We start from the raw sequence: 24,017 nt of genomic DNA on the forward strand, positions 1-24,017 counted from the left end.
ATGAAATACAGTTGAGAATAAAATAAACTGCATATTGTCAGTAAGTTTGAAATCAACATTTATACAAATAAGTTATCCAATTAAGAGACAACTAAAAGTTATCTATATTGGGAGAAATATGCTCACTTATAATAGGTTATTTCTTCCAAAATTACAACCAATCTATAATAACCATTTGATGATCAATCCATATTGGATCTGGCCCATCTGTGATATCAGACAAAGGGTGTTTAAACAGAAAGAGCTGTAACTAACATGTTCACTTATAGTCAACTGCAAACAACTAACCAACAAGTATTTGTGAAGTGTTTATTATATGAACGACACAGTGCTAGGCTAAACTCTGTAGCGGACATGGGTATAAGGCATTATCCCAGTCTTCAAGGAGTTTTAATTTAGTTGGTGAATCATCATAGTTAACACATAGGAAACAATTAGCATATAATTCAAAACTATGTAACCAAGTGTGAAATTGTTTGCTATCATACTATATATAAACTGTAAATATAATAAGAGATAGGGTCAGGAAAGAATTAATGTAGTAAATAATATTCAAATAGAGCCTAGGAATGGATGTAGGATCTGCATAAGTGTAATGAAGAGAGGAGGATATTACAAAACCTCTGAACAACAAAAGCAAATCTGTGGAGGTGGAAATGATTGAGATATATTTCTGTGGCAAAACAAAAATTTATATGATTAAAGTGGGCAAAATTCATCTTATTTTACCACAGTTGGGAAAGGAGGGCAAGATACATATGACTAAAATGGGCTTATTTTAGGGTAATCTTCAACATAGTTGAAAAGTAAAATGAAAAGTAATAGCTTGTTCTAATTAAAACTTTTCTCTGCTACATAATCATATAGAAACAAAATAATCAATGATTACTGGCATGATGATATTTCTTTGACTTTTAAGTTTAGACTTATCAACTGGGTTTGTAGTACCAGACTATATCATATCTCTGGGAATATTTTTCTTAGAAGAGAAAAATATATTTGTTACATATCACTGGATTCTGACTTCAAAATAGGAATCCTAAAGTTTATATATGTAGTAGATCATAGACCATGTCTCATAATACAGAATGTTTTCCTAGTTTTTTTCTTTCATTCCAAAGGGTAGTTGGCACTTCTGGTAAATCATTAAAGAAATTAATAGAATTACAGAAATCTAAGGAAGTTCCATGATTGTCAGAATGTACAGGTAATGTTATGTTATAGTGGGGATGAATACAAGAAATTGCCAATATATTTTAAACCTTTTCCACCTATCCAAACACTTGAGTTAGTGTAAATATATGAGTTGGATAGCACATCCTAAAAGGTCACAAACAAAAAGGCCAAAGGTTTTTTTTTTTTCCTCTTATGACATAAAATGTATGTTTTCTTTTTGGATTATTCTACTTGTTTGCCTTTTTCTTTCTTTTAATAAACAATTATCAAATAAGATACCTGACATTCTAAAATGGAGATTTTAATGCTCCATTATCCATCAAATGCTCCTTTTTTATGGACCTGGAATCAGAAAGACCTAAGTTAAAATCTAGCCTCAGATATGTACTAGCATACATACTGGGTAAATCACTTAAGTTACATTTTCCTCAGTTTCCCCCATTGTGAAGTGGGGATTAAAAGTATTTACTTTGCAGTATTGTTGTAAAGATCAAATGAGATAATATTTGTAAAACACTTAGCACAATGCCTAGCATGTAGTAGGCCATATTTGAATGCTTATTTCCTTTCCATATCCTGAGGTATCAATTTCTAATCTTTTTTTTAACCTAATTTGATATAGGTTATGATAAAATGATATGACATTAAGAAGCAAAGGTTTACCTCAGCTACTAGTTTAAATTTAAATTTTCATTTTGACAAACAATTCTATTAAATGTTTCCCCAAACTGAGAAATGTAAATGAAAAATTGTTTATGCATATGAAGTGCCAGTCACATGACTAAATTTTTCTCCAGAGTCAGATGCCAGTTCAACATGAAATTGTGCCTGGCACATTTGGATGTATCTCATGGTCTTCATAAAAGAAAACCTATATCCCTTCTAAATGTCTCCTCAAATTACTCCTGAAATGTAAATAAAGTGCAAGTAGAATTTGGCTTGGGGCTATAAAAGTTACAAGCTTATAAAGCCTGGGCTGAATTCTTTCTCTTGCTTCCACTAATGTGTCTTCCTGATTAACTCAGCTCAAGGGAACATCACTACTAAAGGAGTTAGAACACTTGTCACCAGATAATGCTTTATAAGGTACTTGGATGAAAACTTTTTTTTAGTGATTCTTGGAAGGAAACAAAACTTGTCACCTGTCTCCTCTACTACTGACACTACTGGTGAAACTCGATGTCATCCAGTTTGCCAAGATGGAGATTTATTTATTGCAGGAGGATCACAAAGCATGCTTATGATACATACGATATCACTCTATTTGATAATTCTGCAATTGATGCAATTGATCTTCAAAGAACACTGTTGGTTTCAGAACCATTGTCTTTCATTCTATTAAAACAGATCAGATTTTCATGGCATGTTTGCTGCTTTAAAGGATTCTATTCTTACCACTATTCTTAAAAGATAGAGAGAAAGCTACAGTATAGAGAAAGAAGATGGTAACAGTATTCTGGGAAATGTCTAACTGAAAAACTGGATACTGTCCAAGAGAGTGATGTAGCCAAAGGGCCCATAACACTTGTACTGTAGACAACACTTTATTAAGTACTGATATTTTATTTTTTGGGTAAGAAGAACTAGGGGGTGAGGAAAAAATAAAGTAAAGCAAAGTAGTTAATGTTTCTACTATTGGTTGTTCTTTAGTACTAGTTAGCTATCACTAAAAAATGAACCTCTCTCCCTGCCAAAAAAACCCCAACAAAACAAAAACAACCACCACTACCACTACCACAAACCAATTTTAAATGAGCTACAGTTACTAGGAGAAAAACATAGTAGGGATGAAGGATACTAGAGTAGGTGCCTTAATCCTTGTATTAAGTGCTAACATGATAGGCTGAAAATAACTAAACTGTTGCAATAGTTTCTTACCAACTACTGTGACTTAGTGACTCTAGCAACCACGTAAGTGTTCAGTAAGTGACTGATTTTGGCAACTTATACTGGGATATTTTCTCTTTCTTTTACTATCTATGGAAATAAAAGGTTTAGATGAAATATATCATAATGTGTTGGCATAAAAGATGTATAATGAATGATGGACAAGGTGGTGAGAACTTCTTTTGGAAGAAATTTAAGATTCTGTGAAATCTTTTTCAAAATAAGTATTTTAGAATTTTTAAACAAAAAGGACACACTATTAAATATGAAAGAAAAATATTTCTGACACAATGTACAGAGTCAAAAAAGGAATAATAGTAACTTAGAAATAAAAAGATAAATGACTTAAACTTACTGCAGAGTCCTTTAAAAGTTAAATAGTAGTCTTGAATATGTATTTAAAACTTTCCTGGTTATTGCATGCTATTTGAATATGCTATGATTACCGTAAGTGATAGCCTACAAATGTTAGAGATGCTCACCAATTCATGTACTTCTTATAAGTTATATCTACAGCTGTTTTCATAGAAAAAAGTAGTATATAAATACATACAAGTATTTATCTTGGTTTTAACAGACATCAAAAAAAATCATTGCTCCATATAATTTATTACATTTTTTATTAGTTTTTAGACTATTGATACAGAATAGAACAGAAATAATTTTGCAAATATTCTTCCAATAAAAAAAAAGTATGGGTAAGTCAGTTAAATTGCTTCAATCGGGATACAGATATCTCATTGAAGTAAAAGAGACATAAGGTTTGGAAAAAAGAGACAAAAGATTCCTTCCCAAACCCTTCCTATGTTACCATCATAAAATGATGCTAGATCTTAAATCTTTTGAGAGATTAATTTATTTAAATCCTTTCAAGTTCTGTTCAAAGGACAAGACTTTATAATAGAGACCAACTTAATTTTGTTTTTGAAATTCCAATAGTCTTAAGATCTACATCTAATATCCACTTGTTATTCTTTTACTTGGATAAATGTTTCCCCCCTTCACTCTAAACAACTCAAGTTTGACTATATTGCAGCTCTTTGTCTTTCAAGTACAATTAGAAATATTGAGAGAAATAGCCATATACTTCAAGATCAATTTCTATAGCAAAGAAAACTGATTAAAGTGGTATTAAACTGAAAAGATATGGCATTTGATTTTAATATAAGTCAATAGCATTTTCAAAATAATTTTTATGATCACCCTTTCAGTTACATGTTCTTTTTCATATTTGTTTTTAATATTTATTCATTCATTCACTCATTAGAAAACATTGAGAACATATATAGTGTGTGCAAAACTGCTTTCCCCATAAAAGATAAATTTAGTAGTCAGAACAATAGGTATAATAATAAATGAGAGGAGATGTACTACCATGAATATAATTTGGAAATAGCACATTCTATCACTTATTATTTTGAGGCATCTCAGTTGTAGGTCAGTCCTGAATACCATATTTAATCTGAAGCAAGTAGTTTTCTCTTTATGAGTAGAAGTAAGGCTATGTATCTAAGATTTCAAGTTATTTCATAAAGTTAGTGGAATGGAAATATGGCATCACATTTTATTGATTTATATTAGTCTTTGTTCAATTTTGAATTCAATCTTACTCAGACAGGCAGGAAGCACTTACTATTTTGTGTAGTATATACTTCACACACTTTACCTAAAAGCTTCCTGAATGATTATTATTGTCCCACCATTATTAATTGTATGATTATATTATCAAAATAACAAGAGAAACAGTAACAAGAATGACTATTTCAACCCCAATGATTCCTGGTAATGATGATTATTCTTGTTATAATGGCAAAAACAAAGAAAGAAAAAAGAAAAGAAAGAAAGAAGGAAGGAAAGAAATAAAAAAGAAGGAAAGAAGACAAAAAAGAAGGAAACAAGAAAGAAAAAGTGAACTTCTAATTACAATCTCTCATCTTTCTATGAAGGTGCATTTCCTTGGAATTCCTCTGTTTCATATCCACTAAAAATGAGTTTTATTTATAGAAATTTAAAAAAAAAGGAGTAAAGAATCCAAAACCCGAATGCGATTCTTTCTGATGTAATCCCTAGATTTTACAAAGTGAATAAACTCTTTTTACATAGCTATTAGAAAAAAAAAATTACTTCTTGTCACTATCTGCCTCATTTTGATTTTACCAGGCACCTAGAAATTAAAAAAAAAAATCTTTGTATTCTTTGAAACAATCCCTGATTTAGCCAGCTGTCTTTTACTAGTAGTCTTTATCCATACATCCACGCATCAAAAAAACTGAAAGCAAATCCAAATATTATTCTTTGAATAAGGTTTTTCAGCACAAAAGTTTAATATCAAATCATTTAAAAGAACCGAGACAAGTATTTGATGTGCCTATTGACTTCCCATTAACCTTGAGAGTAAATGTTGCTATGGTCAAACAAAAGAACATAGTGCTGTGATGGTTAATGAGCAAAAAGGACTGATAAACCATTGAATCAATAAATACCAAGGGAAATATCATTTAGTCGATTAGATCAGCTATCTATCAAAAAGGTAAGGTGGCATTTCATCGTGACAAAACTTGGTCAATTGTAGTTCCTTGATAACTGTGCCAAATCGGTGTCTTTAAGTTTTCTTGAAAAATATTTGGAGCATTATTTTTGTGTTAAAATATTTTTAGTAAACTATTGATAAATAGTTTGGAAATACAATGAGAACAAATATCAAAAGATTAATGTAATTGCAGGCCTGTGGTGAATGAATCTGTCTGTTCATAACAAATTTACGTGCCATTCAAAAATATTATAACCTAACAGGAGGAAGAATTCCTCATTTCAGAGAGACTTATTTAGATTCCCCTCATTAACTACTTACTGATTGCTGATTCATAATGTCAACAAACAGAATGAGATAAGTAATATATTAATGGAAAATAAACCCACCTTTCCCTAGGGAAACTAGTTACAACAGAAGGGATAAAGAAAAGCTTACCAAGCAGTGGTGGAACTCCTTTTTGAATAAAAGGAATACTAGAAATCTATGCAGCTTAGTTAGCCTTAATCAGAGAGTCATATATTTCATGGTATATTTCACCCCCAGTTTGTTGACTGATTTTCCCCACATATCCTTGAGTTCTCCCATAGAGAACATACAGAATAGCAAGGTAACTTATAGATCCTGATAGATCACCTGTACCTTTTCCCTTTTCATCTCCCACGATTTTTAGCTCACTGTTCATACTGGCATTACTTACATGTCTTCTCTACCTGAAAGACTCCCTAAAGTTATTGCCATTAGCTTACTTGTCATAAGGAAGTCCTACCTTTGATAGAAGACATTACCTTTAGTTGTATCTGCCTAAGTGCTTTGACTCCAGCAACATTACCAGATACAATCCCTCCTCTGCATCATAACCTGATTTATCTATCCCCTTTCCACCCGTTGCACTCCCTTCACCTCCCAAAGCACAAAACAATAGACTAAGTCCTTCTGCCCCCTTCCAACAGGTTTTGGCTCTTTGGGGTAAGAGAAATCACTTTGAAAAGAGGAAAGGACTTTACAATTTACGTTTACCATTTTCAGAAACCTGAGACATCTAGAGTTGATCCATGTAGCAGAAGGCAGCACTTTGGCTTCCCTTATCCTCTAATCTGACCACTGGAAATCTTATGGTGGGGGAGATTATCTACTTACATTCTCCCCAAGCAGTTTACACCTCCTACTCCAAACTCCCTATTACCCTCCCACATGGAACACGTACATAGCAGCATCTTTCAAAGCCTCCCCCAGCAATACCGGAAGATAGGAAGAAGAGAAAAGATTGGGAGTAAGTTGTCAGTATTACTGAACCTGCACCCCCATTATTTTTTAAGGGCTCAGATGCTTTTGTACACAAGTTAGCAGTCTTTCCAATGGGTTTCCTTTTTTCCTTTAGGCAACCTTATCATTCTCAGGACCAAAATGCATCCCACCCCCTAACCAACAAAAATAGGCAGACCACACTGCTGTTCTGCCACTGCCGCCGCCCCAACTGTTGCAGGCACCAAGGGCGGCGGACTGGCATTTCTGTGTCACAAACACAGGACGCTCCACTCAGGAAGGGGGAGCCCCAAAGAAGGCAGGAAGGCAAGGCAAAGCAAGGCAGGAGAGCCCCAACACCTTGGGAGGTCTCCAGTGGGAGCGTGTGTGGTGGAGGGGTGGAACCAGACTTGGGCGTGTGCGTATTCCTGTGTGTGTGCTTGTGTGTATGTAAGGGAGACAGGGGCAGGCATAGGTGTGTGTGCGTGTGTGTGTGTAGAGGCGATGCTTGTAGTTCAGATGCACCCAGAAATCCCGGTAAGAACAGCAATCACAGCAGGAGCAGTTCTCCTACCTGATCTCCCATCTGGTCCCCAAACCCATTTTACCTTTAAGATTAGGTCTGTATGGTGCTGGTCCAGCATGTTCTCCTGTTGGAAGGAGGTAATGATGACCCGGCCGTAGCGCCCGGGAGTCTGCAGGTCCGAGTAGAGCCGGTGCTTGGAGCGGTTCACCGGGAAGAGACTGTTGACTAGATTCCTCTCGATCTTGGCCAGGCTGTGCTTGGGCGCCAGCAGGTGTTCCACGCTCTCCTCTATCTGATAGCGGCTGAAGCTGGCCCCCAGGAGGATGGAGATGAGCACGGGGGCGGAGGCGAAGAAGACGGGGTGACTGGCAATGAAGTGGCCGAGCCGGGAGAAAGACGTCCTCAAGCCTCTGTGAAGAACCTGCCGCAGCATCCTAGTGCAGAGGGAGCGCAGGAGGAGGACAAGGCGCACGCACGGCTGTGGCTGTGGTTGTGGCTGTGGCGGTGGCTGTGGCGGTGGAGGTGGTGGCGGTGGCGGCGGGGGTGAGATCTGAAGCTCTCTCGGAGCCCGGTCACAACCATCAGGGAGTCCCGAGCAAAACCTCGGGAGAGTCCCCTCTGGGAGGAAAAAGACCCTCCTGCCTCCCCCCTCCCCCAGCCAGGCAAAAAAAAAATGCGACCCTCCCCCCACACACCCTTCTTGACTCCGCACCCCCTACTCCACCCTATATCTCTTTCCCCCTCCCCCCCACCTTTTCCCCGCAAAAGGGGTTCGGGGTTGGGCGGTTGCTGCTGCTGCTGCTGCTGCAGCTGCTTCCTTCCCTTTTAGCGTTGTCGGGCCCTGGAGAAGTCCTCCCGGCGCCTCATGATCTAACTTACCAAACCCAAATGCCATCGAAGGGGGATGGAGACAGCGACAGCAGCAGCAGCAGCAACAGCAGCAGCAGCAACAGCTACAGCAACGGCAACAGCAGTAGCACCAGGGAGACGCTCGCAGGAGAGAACACGAGGGAGAGAGAATTCCAGGCTACACCCAGTCCCCTCCCCTTCTCTTTCCACTCCCCCTCCCCACAGCCCCGCCCCTCTTCATGCCACCCCCATCAGCCCAGGCAAAGGGAGGCAAAAATAAATAAATAAATGAATGAATCTTGTTTTCAAAACGAAAAAGTAGGAGCTGAATTTGGAGACCTCTGGTTTCTGTGAGAGCCACGGAAGGCAAAAGAGGAGAATGAGAGAGCAAGCTCTATCCCTCCACCTCCCCGCAGGTAACAGCGAGGAAAGATGTATTTGCAGAAAGGACTGGGAGATAAGAGGGGGACAAGGACCTCAAATGCAAAACATCCTTTCTAGCATAAAAAAAAAGGAAGGAAGGAAGGAAGAAAAGAGACAGTTCAACGAACCCTAGAAAGGCTTGGAGGAGAGAGAAACTCCAGGGTCTGCCTGTTGTACGTCCAAGGAAGCGCTGGAAGTGTCAGTGTGTGCTACGTGAGATATCCTCGCACAGACTCAGGAACATAGACGTATTCTCTCCGAGCCCGAGGAAGTGTTAGGGGAGAGGAAAAGGGAAGATTCCATCGGCCCCTCCTTCTTCTTCGGGGTCTCCCCCAGTGGCAGGATGCAAGCCGCCAGCTTCATAGCAAAGCACCCAATTGAGAAAATTCAGAGCACACGCTTTCCCCTCTCTTCGTCAGTAGCTCAGGGTGGAAGGGCAAGTTCTTATTTGGTTCCAGTTATTTCTTGGTCTGTTTTAACTTACTCTACCTACGCCATCCCCCATCCCCAAAAACAAAACAAAACAAAACACCCTTCTTTTCGCGCTCTAATTCCCCTCCCCCAACTAAGAGTGATTGATGGCAATAAATTATCAGGCAGCAGCAGCTAGTGGAGCAGTGGGTCCTCAGAGCTTTCGGGAGTCCTGGGCTAGCCGCGGAGCCTTTATTTTCTTTTTTTTTCCCTGGATGTGGGCAGTCCCGGATCTCAGTGACCTGTAAGCCCTAGAGGACGTAGGGGCGACCCCTTGGCCAGTTTCGGAGCTGTGGACAGTATGCCCACCTGACTGCCAGATAGGACCGGTAGGATGGTAAGTGACAAAGATGGCTAATCGCAGTAGCAAAGAAATGAGAAAAGAAGCACCCCTCCTTCATTCCCGACTCAGCGTCTGCTCTCCTCCCTCAAATTCACTGTATATGGAGCGAGGGAGGGCACTTGATCGTGACATCCTAGACAGAAGCTCTGAGAAATAGAGAATGCTCCTTCTTAGAGGAGGGGGCTTCCAGAAAGCCTTATGGGGCACCGGCTGCTTCAGAAACTTTTATACATACATCCATATTTATGGCTGTTTTTTTCCTCCCTCCCCTCCACTTCCCTCAGTTCACCTCAGCAGAAATCCCAAGGAAGACGCAAGACGAGTGAGGATCGCCCCCCGCAGGTCCTCACGCCTCAGACCCGATCAGCAACGGAGGCAGTGGCGGCAGTAGCTGAAGGAGCAGCAACACAGAGGTACAATTTTGTGTATTTCATTGGTGCCTCAAAAACCTTCGTTCTAGAGTGTCAGCGCATAAACCTGAGCTTGGGACTGAGTACCTCTAGCCCAAACAACGCCTGCAAACAAGATTCAGCAGAGGTTGGGAGTCAGAGATAGGTGATTTCCCTCTTTTAGAAGTAGCAGCAACTGCTAGGGGTAGTCCCTTTCCCAGGGTGGTCTGCCCTCCTCCTGCTCCTTTTCTTTCTTCTCCTGTTCTTCCTTCTGCTATCCAGAATTCGGGTGCACAGCTCCCTGGTCAATGCTGTGCTCCGAGGAGACTGCTATCAAGGGGCGACAATCCTTAAGTTTTCCCGACGTTACTGGGCATGGACATCCATGTTAATCAGAGCTGAAGGAAGATTTGAAGGAGATGAGGAGCAGAGGAAATGTGGGTGATTTGGAAGAGAAAAGAGACAGACTGATAGAGATATAAAGACGGAGAAGACACAAAGAGATGGTGAGACAGAGAGAGACAGAAATACACAGAGATACCGAGGGAGAACAGAGGGCTGTAAGAGTAAGCATGAGAATGAAGGTGGTGGGGGAAGAATGTAACAGAAAAGGAGGAAAAAAATGTGTCAGTGGTGGGGTCCTGGGAGGCAGCTCCCAATTCAGTCACCAAAATGCCAAAGTGTCCGATACTTCTCACTGAACTTGGATACTTGCTTTTTAGAAGAAGGAAGCAGTGGGGGAAAAAAAAAAAAAAAAAAAAAGTTCACCCTTCTGTCTTTGTACTCTCATGAGTGCTGACACTCTCCACTCTTGCCTTTATTATCCTTGACAGTTGAGAAAAGCAGTCCCCTGAGGATGCTTAATCCACCTACCCTAGAGAAATATCTTCTATCTTCTTTATTCACCTGTGATTTCCACCGTGCCTTTCATTATTAACACTCATGCACACACACCATTCTTCCCTCCATTTCGAGATGACTACCTGAAAATGTTTGGGTCCCACAGCTTCCAACCAGTCTCAGCCTCTTCAGACCCAGTATTGCCTTTTCTTTGCTTCCCCTTTCTCCAAAGAAACAATAGCACTTAGATTTTGGGACACTCTCTATAGGAGGTACAATAAGTCATCCCAAAGTAGTTTTATTGGTGGCATCCCCTCTTGATTTCTGTGCTCCCCCCATTGTCACTATCACTTCAAGTCACCTCTTTGCTAATTCATCATGATTGTGAAGGGGAAAGGGTTTTGTGTTTTGCTTATGTCCCCTCTAAAAAGAAGAGGGGGAAGAAAAGGAGAGAAGGAGAGAAAGAGAGATAAGAGAGAGACACAGGAAAAAGAAAGACATAGAGACAGAAACAGAGACAAACAATCTGAGACAAGCAGAGAGAGAGACAAAAGAAAGAGACAGAGAGACAGAGTGAGCAAAAACCTTTCTGTTCTTGGTCTGTTTTCTAAGCTGCTTTAGGAAACCACCCACTTTCAAGCAGCTGAGAAGCTAAAAAGAGATTCTGGAGATCCCCTGCATTACACAGAAGCAGATTGAAAGGGCAAAATGGAAAAGGAAGGGGAAAAACAGAAAAGGAGCTTTTGTGTTGTGTTGTTTTGTGTGTATGTGTGTGTGTAGGTGTATATAGCTGTATATAATATATATGCATGAGAGGTTGTAAATGTTTCTTATTTGGGTAAATGGTTGAAGGCTTTTGTATGCACAAGAGAAAAAAGCATGAAGGCAAAGGACTTTATAGTTTTGCCAGAGCTTTTCAGAATTTGAATTACTGTACTGTTAAAATCTTTGGACTTTAAAAATTTCCTCCTCTTGTCCTCACAATCAAACTTCTGGTTATTTTAAATCCTGGTTCTGAAATTTTTAACAACAGAGAAAGGTCCCAATATTAATAGAGGCTCTTCTTTAAGGAAGGGCCCTTCTCCTATAGAGATATTTACCCTCCTCTTTTTACTTTCCTCATTCTAGTCAAAATGATTCTGAATGCACAGCTTTCAAGTAGGTCTGTCAAGGCAATAACTTCTAACCTTTATAGAGTAAATTTCCTCTTTTACAAAAATAAGGGTGATCTCAATCTATAATAAGGATTATAATCTTTATTTTAACAAATCTCAGCAAATTTCTTAATCTCTGTTTATTTAAATTGAATTTATTATAATTTTAAAGAAGAATTTTATGTAGTATGAACATGCAATAAAATAAGTTATTGGTTGATAAAAATCTTTAGAATTTTTCACATATAAATTTTTAATCATTATAACACAATAATTATTAATCATTGGGGTAGGGAACAGAATTGCGATTGATACATATAAACTTGAACTCAGGTCTTCCTGGTTTCAAAGGACTCACTAGGATATTCTGCATCTCAATAATCATGATAGCAATATTATTAATGTGATTAATATACTTTTTTAGTACATAGTTTCTCAAAACATAATAATATCCATGAAACTGAAACTGAAAATTCTTTTTCAGCCATTAAAAGAAATTGATATTTTATTATTATAAAAGCCATAGCAAAAAAACAAAAACAAAAACAAAAAACTATTGCACACAAATAAGATGCTTACAAAACAACAAAATTTGTAGTTCTGAACAAAATAAAGATTCTTTTATGAAACTATAGTCAATATTAATATTTTCATGTTTAATTGTTTGCTTTAGTGTACCATCACAAGATAAATAAATCTATTAACCATTCTTTGGATGAATTAAGAACAAGCATATCTAGGTATCCATGGCAAATTAATTTCTTATTCATTCTTACTTAGAAATAGCTAGATCTTTTAAATAAAATAACAATTACTTTTGTGAACTCAAGTGATTAATAAGCACTATTATTTCCCTCTATATCATCTGTAGGGTAGGCTTTTAAAATGACAACTTAAAAAAAAATCACTTTATTTATACCACTCAGTTCTTTCTAGAATATCCAAAAAATATGCAGAGAAATTTTTTGCTGTAAATGAATTTGTTTCATCTTTGATATTCTCACTAAGAGAAAATTTTCTTTTAGCTCAAAGTATTTTATCATGAGAAAGTCAATATTTCTTATAATATTTGGAGTACTCTGCTTTGTGCCTATATTGTTCCACATTTTTTTGTGAAGAATTTTACTTTTAATGGACTTAAATAATAAGTTAATCAACTTCTAATAACTTGACCTGCATACAATTTGTCATTCACATGTCTCCATACAAGTGATCATTCATGCAATTGGTCCAAATTGTATAAAGGGCCATATTTTAAATTAGTATTGGAAGATCTGAGCTTTGTCCTAATATTGACTGAATTCCACCAAAGCAGAGGCCAATATAATTCTTCTACTTTAAGTAATTTTCATTCAAAAAAAAATCCATTTATTATATTGAAAATGTCACTTGATATATCATTACAATCATAGTTTAGTACTGTCCAACTCTATCCACACCGCCACCTAGTGGCTATTACAGTAAGGATTATGAGGTCTTGTAACCTCAATTAGTTAATTTTCAGTCCTTTAACCATTTTACCTTACTCGTTGTTGTTATATCTATTACCATTATCCTAATTTCTAGATTAACATAGAAGTTATATTTTGTAATATAGAAGAATATTTAGCGTTTTAAAAATTAGTGATTATATCCACCTCATCAGTCAGCTAAACTCAGAAGCTCTATGCCACTTCATTAAATATTATTTATTTAATCAACTGGAGAGACTTCTTTTCCCAATAATACTTCTCTCTCCTCTCCTTTCCTTACCCCCTCTCATTTTCCTTCTATCTCCTTTTATTATGTGTGTGTATATCTATTTATTTACATATTTGTGGGGTATATGGAGGTATTCAGGAGCACTAGATCTCATCTGTGGCTCCAAGAAGCTATAGAATGTACAGTGACCACATCCAAGTAAACTCATATTGGGATGTCCATCCCAAGCATGTGAAGCCTTACTTTGGTAAAATGTGCAAATAAGAGCAATTTGTCCCAATGGTCATGAATACAACTGAAGTAGGTTCTGTGGAGTGCTTAGGCTTTGAAGATACCAATGTTATCCATTGCATTGCCAGTGGTCTTCACATTTATCCTGCCACTGGATTTTGATGACTCAGAAAGAGAGAGTGAAGGAGTGAGGCTGATGACTGCAACTCTGCCTCACTTAAATCCAATTCATTGGTAAGTCAAGACATAACACTGTGAAGTCATTGATTCTCTTTGAAAATCTACAAACAACAATGTAGATCTTTACATCAATCTCCTATAGTTAATTCAATATTAAAGTTCCTCTCTACATAATTTATTAAAATCACTCTAAGACAACACAGGCATATTATTTATAGTTCTTTAGCTATGAAAAAGATGATGGACAGGGTCACTTCTTACCCCAACTATAACTGTGCATAATTCCTTACATCTGAAATCAAGAGTACACTATTCAGTTCACTTAAAATGATGAGCAAAATCTCTTCTCAAAAATTTTGTTCATCTTCCTTGATTGATAAAGGTTAAAATAGTCACATCAGGAAAGGCCTCTATATTCTCTTTCTTTCTGTCTTCTATAATTTTTGTTTAGTCATGACAGGAAAACAGTCTACTTTTTTGAAGTCATCATTTTGAACAGCTTCCCCAACTTTCAATTAAAATGATCATTTATACTATGTTCCAATTTCCTCTTGCCCATATTAGTAAGTTAACTATAATTACTGTAGTAGAAGCTTTTGAAGTAGGAGTTGAATTTCTCCCCATGACCAAAAATTTTCTAACCCTCTGAAAATCATTCATAGATATATCAAATTGATATTAACTTACATTAATATTAATATAATTGATATTACATATATGATAAAATAATGCAAAATACCACTTAAAAAGTTTTTTAAATAATAAGAAAAATATATAAATAAAAGCAACAGTATTTAAATAGAATGATACACAATATAATATATAGTAATAATGGTAAAATAGAACAATAATGAATGCATGTATCACTCACTGCATTTGTACATCAAAATGTACAAAACACTGCTGGATATAATTCATTAGAAGTAATACCTGGCTACATTAGTAATCATTTCTGTTTCTTCTTTAATTTAATTAAACTATTCAAAGTTTGAATAATTTGCTTCTATTGTGATATACTGACCTTTTTTGAATGGCAATATACCTCAACTTATTGATTACCCACAGTCATCTTACCTACTATCAACTTACCTACTATTATCTCTATGCTTTAGAGATTGTCTTTCCTTCCCTTATCACTCTCACCCCCAAGAAAAGTCTTTACAAGTAAAGGTTTAGGCAGGAAAGGTACAGTCTCTGGATGAAGATCTTTTCTTTGAAGTGAGATTCTTTTCAGTTCTAGCCAAATTTTTTGTTGTTGTTTCTGTTTATAGTGTCTTCCTCAGTTATTTGTTCAGAATTATTTTCTGCCATTAACCTTTAGAGCAGTTTTCTGGTTTTTTTCTCCCTTTTCTTTTTATATTTAGTGTTTGGTAAATGCCTAGCACATAAACGGGCATTTAATAATTAATTGCAGAATGATCGATAGACACAGAAATATCACCTTAAAGCCATCATCTAGTTCAGTTTTCATTTAGTTCAGTTATAACTGGTAGACTGGGTAGTCTAATTTCTTATCCTTTAAGGCATCTAACTAACTTTTCTTTAAATTTTATATGGTTTCTATGAATTATTTTACATAATCTCTATTTTGTTTTTTTTCTCTATATTGGTTAAGTTTCTTAGTCTTTTAACAACTTAAAAAGGAGTAGATTTCTATCTGCAAATTTGTGGTTTCCTTGAACCCCAAAGTTTCTTAGAAAAAACTGTCATCTGGCTATAGTTTTTGGAAATATACTTGGACACTGGAATTTTTTCAGAATTTGTCTGATTTGAGGTAACAGCTAATTAGTAAGTTTGCCTCAACTCTTTAAAGTGAGAAATGTATTGATTATGAGTAAGTAATATTTCATCTTCTAAGACATCAAAACAGATGTCAATATGTAGGCATGTTTCACACCTAAAAATTAGCAAATAAGGTATAAAATATGAGGCATTACTTCTTATGGAACTGTTTGATGTATAGAAAGATGTATAGTTATTGATTTCTAAATACCTTGAGTAAGCTAGTATTTCTTTATGTAATTTTTTTTTCAAAATCTCTAACTTCATTCATTCATAATGAATCCTGACAGGACAATAATAGATTAAAACATTTCACTTAGAATATTTCAATAGCTGTGAAAGCATTATGGTTGTATATGCACTGGCAGGATATGCCTGTATATTTGATGAAATTTAGTCCCTATTAAAATATGACTTCTATTGTTTAACCAAAAAAACAATGCAAACAAATTATAAAGGCTTGCTACTGCTTATATTCTACAAGTATATTATACAATTTGGCAGTACTTTTCTTTGAACTCAATGAGCATAAGTCTTATATTTCTTAATGACATGTGTAGTCATTTTTGGCCAATAAAATCTATTCCTTAATAGCTCTAGCATCCTCTCTTGTTCCTTATGTCCAATCCATATCACATCACATCATATGAAACTTTTCTGTTAGCACCAATTACTTTCTGTTATCATGTCTGGAAACAATGACAATCCTATTTAGTATGGCCTTAATTTCTGCCACAGTCTTAATAGTAAGATACCTTCTGGATATTGTAACTAGAGTCTTTTAGTATCACTGATTTCTTAGTTTGTGTCATTTCTCTGCCAATCATCCATAGGACAACTGCAACAAGAGGGTTGGTTGGTTTAATGAAAAAATGTTTGCATATATTATTGGCATGTTATTTGATAAAGGTTTTGAAGTCTCAGGTATTTTTCTATTTGGTGATAATTTGGGTATATAACTTTAATTACTTTCCTCAGTATTACTATAATTTTGGAATTACATAGACTTTAATACAGAACATCAGAATCCACATTAGTTTTCCCTGGTATAGTATATGATGAATTCAAAATTGGCAAATGCTGCTACTCAGCTCTAGAAAATAGCATCTAAATTGGCAATAGGTAAAATATGTCAGTGGATTGTTAACTTACACATGAAATTTAGCTTCATAAACATAGACTTAGCACACTTCAACTCTGAAAACTCCAAGTTTTGCTCATAACAGCAAGTCTCACTGTCAGCAAGCCCTAATCTGGAAGACACATGGTTTCTTATGATCACCAACCATCATTCTCTTGATGCAAAACTGTTTTTTTTTTTAATTCTTCCAAGTTAGTTATCTGTTTTCAGAACAAAAAACTTCTCTGGAATTGAGTAAGGCAACAGTGGAGCATTTGTGAGACAAATAATCACATTTTTAAAAGCTTGTTCATATTTATCTGAATAGCAATCATTAAATGACAAAAAAAAAGCATAAAGTATGGCAGTATTCTGGGAAGATGGTGGAATAAGTTGATAAATTTCAAGCTCTCCAGATTTCTCCCATAAATAGAACAAATTTGCACTTCACAGTGAATATAAACAGGTGAAAAATCAAAAAGATTTGGGGCAGAATAGGGGTCCTCTAGATACAACTCAAGAAGTTTGGAGTTTGAATCTGGAAAGACTGAATGATGGGCTGATTTGGACTGCCAGGCCTACCTGTGCTGCAGGGATTTGGTCTTGGGCAAGAAGAAAGCAACACCTGGTTAGTTGCAGAGGCAGTAGGGCAGGAACACTGCTGGCTGTGGGCACTTGTTGAAGGGTAGAGTTTTTGGTTTGGGGTTCCTGGTCAGAGGGGAGAGCTGAATGGAAGCTAGAGGCACCAACACCCCACCCCATGATTAGAAATGTTTACACTAATACCTTTTATTTAAAAAAATGAACTGGCAAAGAAGAAAGAACTCCTCCATAGAAATTTACTATGGGAATAGGAAAGACTGAGGTTCATCTTCAGAGGAGGACATTGAAGTAAAAAAAAAAGCTTCTACCCCAAAAAGTAATGTGAAATGGCTTCCTGCCCAGAGAGAATTTATAAAAGAACTCAAAAAAGAATTTAAAAATGAAATGAGAGACATTGAGGAAAAAATTTTAAAAACCATCCAAAAAAACCAAGATTATTAAAAAAAAAAGTCAACTAGCTAAAAAAGGAAATACAGAATCTCAAAGATAAAAATAATTCTTTGAAAATTAGAATTGGGTAGAGGAAGCCAATGAAGCTATGAGAGACCAATAAATAAGAAAACTGATTATAAAGAATGAAGGAATAGAACAGAATGTGAAACATCTTATAAGAAACACAACAAATCTGGAGAACAGATCAAAAAGAGAAACTATAAGAATAATTGAACTTCCTGAAAGTTGTGACCAAGAAAAGAATCTTGACACAATAATGTAAAAAGTAATCATAGAAAATTGTCCTGGAGTGATAGAACATGAGGGAAAAGTAGAAATAAAAAAAATCCATTTATCACCAACTCAATGAGATCTTTGTGGAAAACATATAAGAATATTATTGTCAAATTTCAAAACCCTCAGATCAAAGAGAAAATTTTTCAAGAAGCAAGAAAGAAATAATTCATATATATTGGATCTAGAATTAAAATTGTACAGAACTTATCAGCAGCCACAAAAAACTATAGGACCTGGAATCATATCTGCTGACAATCAAAATGTCATATTCAGCAAAATTGTCTATAATATTGAATGAGAAAAAAGGGCCATTCAATGAACTGGAGATTTTGAGGACTTTCTATCAATCAAGCCTGAACTTAATAAAAAATTTAACATGTAAGAGGCAATATTAAAAATTAATTTCAAGGAACTTAACATGAACAAATTGATTATGGTTTTTTAACATGGGGAATGTATACCTTATGTTTAAGATTGATATCAAGAATAGGATAGCTCAAAAGAAAGATCGGAGCAGAGATGCAGAGGAAGAATAGACACAGAGGCCTTAGAGTAGTTCTGAAAACTTACATCGGGAATGGGTTATATAAGCAACACTACTATATATATAGTGTGTGTATATCTCTATACATGCCTTTCTATATAAGTATACATAAAAATATCTTTTCTTAACTATAACTTGCTTAGAGGTGATAGGGAATGAAAGGGTGAAAAAAGAATAAAGTAAAAAAGGTGCACAACCAAGAACAAAAGTACAGTTTACAAGGAAGTAAAGAAAAGATGGACATTCATGAATATAATTTCTTTTACTAATACATACATACATACATACGTACATACATATATATATAGGTAATTTGTTATATATTTTCAATCTTCCCTGATGTTCTGCTGTGCACATGACAATGTTCTCTTGTGTTTTTGTTTTGTTTTGTTTTGTTTTGTTTTTGGTATTCCTTTTCTGTTTTTTTTTTTCTTTTCTCATTTTATTTTTTAAAAATAAAATAAATTTAAAAAAAAGCTAAAAGAAACCATAGAGTACATTGGTCTTCCTTGTCCTTTTGATTTTTATTCTCTTTAAGATAATTAATTAAGATTAATAATTAAGATAATTTAGGTAATTCTTGGGTTTAGCAAAAGAATCATAATTCTCTATAAATATAAGATAGTAACCTCCATATCCTAGAAAAGTTCTTAAATCTCATAGATTTTGGTGTTTATCACTTTGTGCTTTTATTTTTGGGGGTCAGTTCTCACTTCTTCCTGGAACACTATATGACCTATATATTTAACAGAGGCTCTGTAAAATTGACCCTTTTAAATCAATAGTTTCAGATCAGTCTTCTTTAGCAATCAAATATTTTCAGATATATCTCTAAACACTCAGTATTTTTATAAAAACAATGCCATCTAGATTTAAAACCACTTTCAAGTAATTAGTATCTTCAACTTTGTTTTTTTGATTAATTCATTTAGAAAGTGGCAAGTGCCTCCAAGATATCTTGAAGTATATTCTCAAACTCAGAAAATCCAGCCAGACAGATGAGAGCTATCTTCTTGTCTTTTACTAAAATAGTTAGGAGACTATGGTGGGTAGAGCACTGGGTTTGCAATCAAGAATACCTAAGTTTAAATCTGTCTTCAGACAGTTGTGATCCTGGGTAGTAACTTTCATTTACTTCAGTTTCCTCATTTGTAGAATAGAAACAATAATTGCTCTGCCTCCTTGAGTTATTGGGAGGATTAAATAAGATAATAATTGTAAAATGTTTAACACAATGCTTAGAACAGTGTAGACACTACATGAACGTCCACTATTTTTAATGTGCATATTATTATAAATGTTTAAATTCAGCATTGAAAATCACTGGCTACTTGAGATGTACTCCAAAGTTCCTTGAATTTTTGTTAGTGTCTACTGGTCTATTTTAGTATATTTATTCAAGGAAAGATAGGACATACTTATCTGTATCTTTTTTTTTTTTTTTTTTTTTTAAGGCGTGTGGGCTGCTATAATTTTTTTTTCTGTTGTTAAATCATTTTAGTCATAACTGACTCTTTGTGACTCCATTTGGTGTTTTCTTGGTGAAGATACTACAGTAGTTTGGAATTTCTTTCTCTAGATCATTTAACAAATCAGGAACTGAGGCAAACAGGATTAAATGACTTGCCCAGAATTGCACAGCTAATAAGTTTCTGTGACCAGATTTGAACTCAGGTCTTCCTAATTACAGGCCAAGTACTCTATCTACTCTGCCATAAAAACTGCTATAATTTATGATGATGTAATTAACCAATAATTCTTTAAGGAACGTCATGGACAAGCTTTTACCACACATCCAAATTTCAGGCATCAGGATGGTATAAATGACTGATCCAACTCAAGGAAGGAAACTAGAAAAGAATAGGTTTATCTATCTTTTAAAACTAGTTGTCTAGGATACATCTTGGTAGAAATGATTCAGTATCTGTTTCCGTTTCAATTCAGTTCAGTTCAGGTGAATTGAGGACTAAAAACTTCTCCCTGTCTCCCATTTTCTTCTTAGAGTTGTTTAAGTGGTGATAGATGTAGCTAGATCTGAGGAGACTAGATTGGGTGATTTTTAATTTAATTTTATTTTTGATATTGGGAGATGCTATGACACAGTGGCCAATGAGAGGATTGCTTAATTTTCTCAATTTTTCAATTCTCAATATGGTTGGCTAGAAGCAAGCAGGAAACTTCTGTGCATATTCTATGCAGCACTCTTTACATATGTATTTGGCTTATATCCATAAATGTGTTCTAGTTTCTTGAAGGCCATGCTCATAGATTGTAAACTCTGTTAGGACCTGCCAACATTTAGAAAGCTTTGAGTGATAATCTAGCATTGCAATATTATTCACAGATAAATGTAGGTATGCCTGGTGAGCCTTAGAAGTAAAGGCTTTTAATTGTTTTGGCTTCATATGGGGAAAAATGTTTACTAAGTGAGAGAGTGATTCTGAACTGTATCATCAAAGATCATATGTGATGAAATGTCATTCTTGAAATATTGAAATATATGTATAGAAATTGGGCTATTGGTAAATTCAATTCAAATTAACTGGTTGCATTTAAGAATCAACCACTATATAGAGTGCTGGCTATTGGAGATACAAGGATAAAAATGAAACAATTCAAGAAGCTTGCATTCTATTGGGGTTGGTAGGGACAGAACAACATGTGTACAGGGAAGTAAATACAAAAGATAGACTAATTTCAAGAGAGGGGAAAATTAAAAACTGGGTGGAGGGAGGAAAAGGAAAAGTCTTGTGTAGGAGTTGGTATTTGAGTTGAGCTTCAGAGGAAATTAAGATTTCCAAATGATAAAAGTGAGCATGGATTTTATTTCAGTCTTCTTTAAAGGCACAACTATGTAAGAGGAAATGTCATATACTACATGAAGATCAGCTAGTTGATCCATTTAGTTATAGCGTAGAGTGCATAAAAGAGAATAATATCAAATCAGTCTATAAAAATAAGTTGGAGCCATTATTTGTAACTGTTAAGCAGAAGAATTTATAATTTATCTTAAAGGTAATAGAAAGCCACTGATTTTTAATTTCATTCATTTATTTATTTATTTTTGCTTAGGTTAAGTGACTTGTCTAGGGTCACACAGCTAGGCAATGAGACTAGATTTGAACTCAGGTCCTCCTGACTTCAGGGCTGATATTCTATTCACTGCACCATCTAGCTGCCCCTGCTGAATATTTTTAAACAGGAAAATGATATAGTTACACATTGCTTTAGGAGTAAGAATTTAGCAGTAGTGTGGAGAATGGATTAGAGAGGGGAGATTGAAGTTTGGATTACCATGTGATCAGTGAGGAGGTTATTGTAATGGTCTAGATCAATGATGTCAAATCAAACATAAATAACAATGTAGACCTCTAATTTGTACATAAGGATCTCTGTAGGCCACAAAATGTAGTTTTACAATCTTATCTTTATCTTATTTTATTTTTATTTGTTTTGCCAAATATTTCCTAATTATATTTGATTCTTGTTTGTGCCATATTCAGAAGTTTTGCATAGACCATGAGTTTGACACCTCTGGGTTGTGATAAAGATTTGTACTAGGATGGCAGACATGTGAATGGACAGGAGATTGATTAAGCCTTAATTAAGAATTAACACTACTTGGCAGGTTATTGGATATGGAGGTGAAGAAAAGTTGAAGAATCAGTAATGACTGTAGATTTAAAAATTGATAGGTAGAAGAATGGTGATGTCCTCAAGAGAAAAAAGCTAGAAAGAGTAGTAGGTTTTGGAGAGAAAGAATATTAGTTATTTTGAAAATGTGTAGCATGAGATACCATCCAGGTAGAGATATCTAGTAGGCAAGTGGTGATGTAGAACTGGAGCTAAAGAGAGGTGAAGATTTGTTATTTAGTTTGAGAATCATTTTCATACAAATGATCATTGTTCTTATGGGAAATGATGAGATCACAAAGAGAGAATGTAGGAAATATATTAGATGTAGGGAAACAAAGTCACAGAAGTCTGAATAAGTATTGCAGTCTATTACATTAATATCCTCAAATGTACTGCCATTTTTCACTTCTCAGACTTGTTGCTATAGATTTTTTTCTTTTCCCTCTTTTTTTCCTTCATCTTTCTCATATCATCCACTGCTAATCCTTGAATATCTTTCTTTTGAAATGTTTATTTTATTTTTCCCTACTCTAGTGTTTCCACTTTAGAATTTCTTGATATCTGCTATTCTAATGTCTGTTGTCCACTAGCAGATTTAGGCAAAATTGCTAAGCAATTAAACTTTGTTTTTGTTGTCTTATCATCTCCCTTTCTGTGCCCCTCTTCTACATCTTTTGGCCTATTTTCCCTTTGAAGTATTCCTTATTCTCAAAGTTACCTTTTTGTCTTCTACTAATACACATCTATCAAAATTTCCATTCAGTGTATTGATTTCAGGTAACTATTTGGAGGAATATGGCATTAATCAAGAAGGTGCTAATCATGACTTTGACATCCTTTACCATTTCCAGGCTTATTGGCATTTTTTAAAAAAGGAATTTCTGGTGAAGTTTTGAGAATTATTAAATTTTTTTTGGAGAAAGATTTATTAGTGCTTCTGAAATCATCTAGGTATTTCTTCTCCTTAGTGCCTGTAGGTAAAAATAGGTCCTAAGTCTGTCAAAGTTTTGTTGATGAGCATTTAATAGTCATCTGTGGTCTGAGCTTGGAAGAAATCTTACTGGCAAATTAATTCCTATAGTACTGGTTTTAGAAGATCAAGTGATGAGTAAAGAAAATAGGAAAGGTAAATTTAAGAAATTACTCTAAGATAAAAATTAAGAAGCTGGGTTGAGAAAGATGGGACATTGAAAAAAAGTTATAAAATTGTATAAATGAAAAAAAATTATATAGATGAATTAATTTGACAACCAAACCAAAAAGCCAAACATAAACAAACTAGAAGAAACTATAAATACATGAACTGGGTTTGCCATGATCAAGAAAAGATGTCACATGACAAAGAGTACCTACCATTGGCTTACTTTCAATAGAAAACTGGATTGTGTTGGCCATGAGTACTATTGTGTTTTAGGAAGAGAGCAAATTGAAAATTAGGAAGCAGAAATTATTTATACCTTTGTTCTACTGTTTCCTCTATCGTCTGTCACAACTGGAAACAGAAATTTTCCAGAAGTCAGTACTAGGAAGTGATATAGTTGAAGGAGTCAGTAAACCTAGTTGTCAAGACCCATCTCCTGTGAATATGAATAATAGACTCCCCTAAAAATACTTATGTTTTCTCAAGAGTGTGGCAAGTTCTTTTTGACTCTGTTAAA

At 35.3% G+C, this 24,017-nt stretch overlaps 1 protein-coding gene and 1 long non-coding RNA gene across 3 annotated transcripts in view; one reads left to right on the forward strand and one right to left on the reverse strand.

The window, feature by feature from the left end:
- PTCHD1 (patched domain containing 1) overlaps positions 1 to 8,394 on the reverse strand; it is a 77,812-nt gene extending 69,418 nt beyond the window's left edge. Inside the window, exons 1-2 of the mRNA XM_074300929.1 lie at positions 8,244 to 8,394; positions 7,447 to 8,013 (exon numbers count right to left, since the gene is read on the reverse strand). Of these exons, the coding sequence (XP_074157030.1) occupies positions 7,447 to 7,797 (351 nt within the window). The 5' untranslated portion in view covers positions 7,798 to 8,013; positions 8,244 to 8,394. The remainder of the gene's footprint in view (positions 1 to 7,446; positions 8,014 to 8,243) is intronic.
- Positions 8,395 to 8,515: 121 nt separating this feature from the next.
- LOC141561413 (uncharacterized) overlaps positions 8,516 to 24,017 on the forward strand; it is a 184,035-nt gene continuing 168,533 nt past the window's right edge. Inside the window, exons 1-3 of one of the 2 annotated variants that reach the window (XR_012488044.1) lie at positions 8,516 to 9,444; positions 9,735 to 9,863; positions 13,894 to 13,999. This is a non-coding gene — a long non-coding RNA (uncharacterized LOC141561413). The remainder of the gene's footprint in view (positions 9,445 to 9,734; positions 9,864 to 13,893; positions 14,000 to 24,017) is intronic. The other variant, XR_012488043.1, reaches the window with a different exon arrangement.

This window comes from Sminthopsis crassicaudata, chromosome 3 (assembly GCF_048593235.1).
Source record: "Sminthopsis crassicaudata isolate SCR6 chromosome 3, ASM4859323v1, whole genome shotgun sequence".
In the NCBI taxonomy this organism is placed as follows: Eukaryota; Metazoa; Chordata; class Mammalia; order Dasyuromorphia; family Dasyuridae; genus Sminthopsis; species Sminthopsis crassicaudata.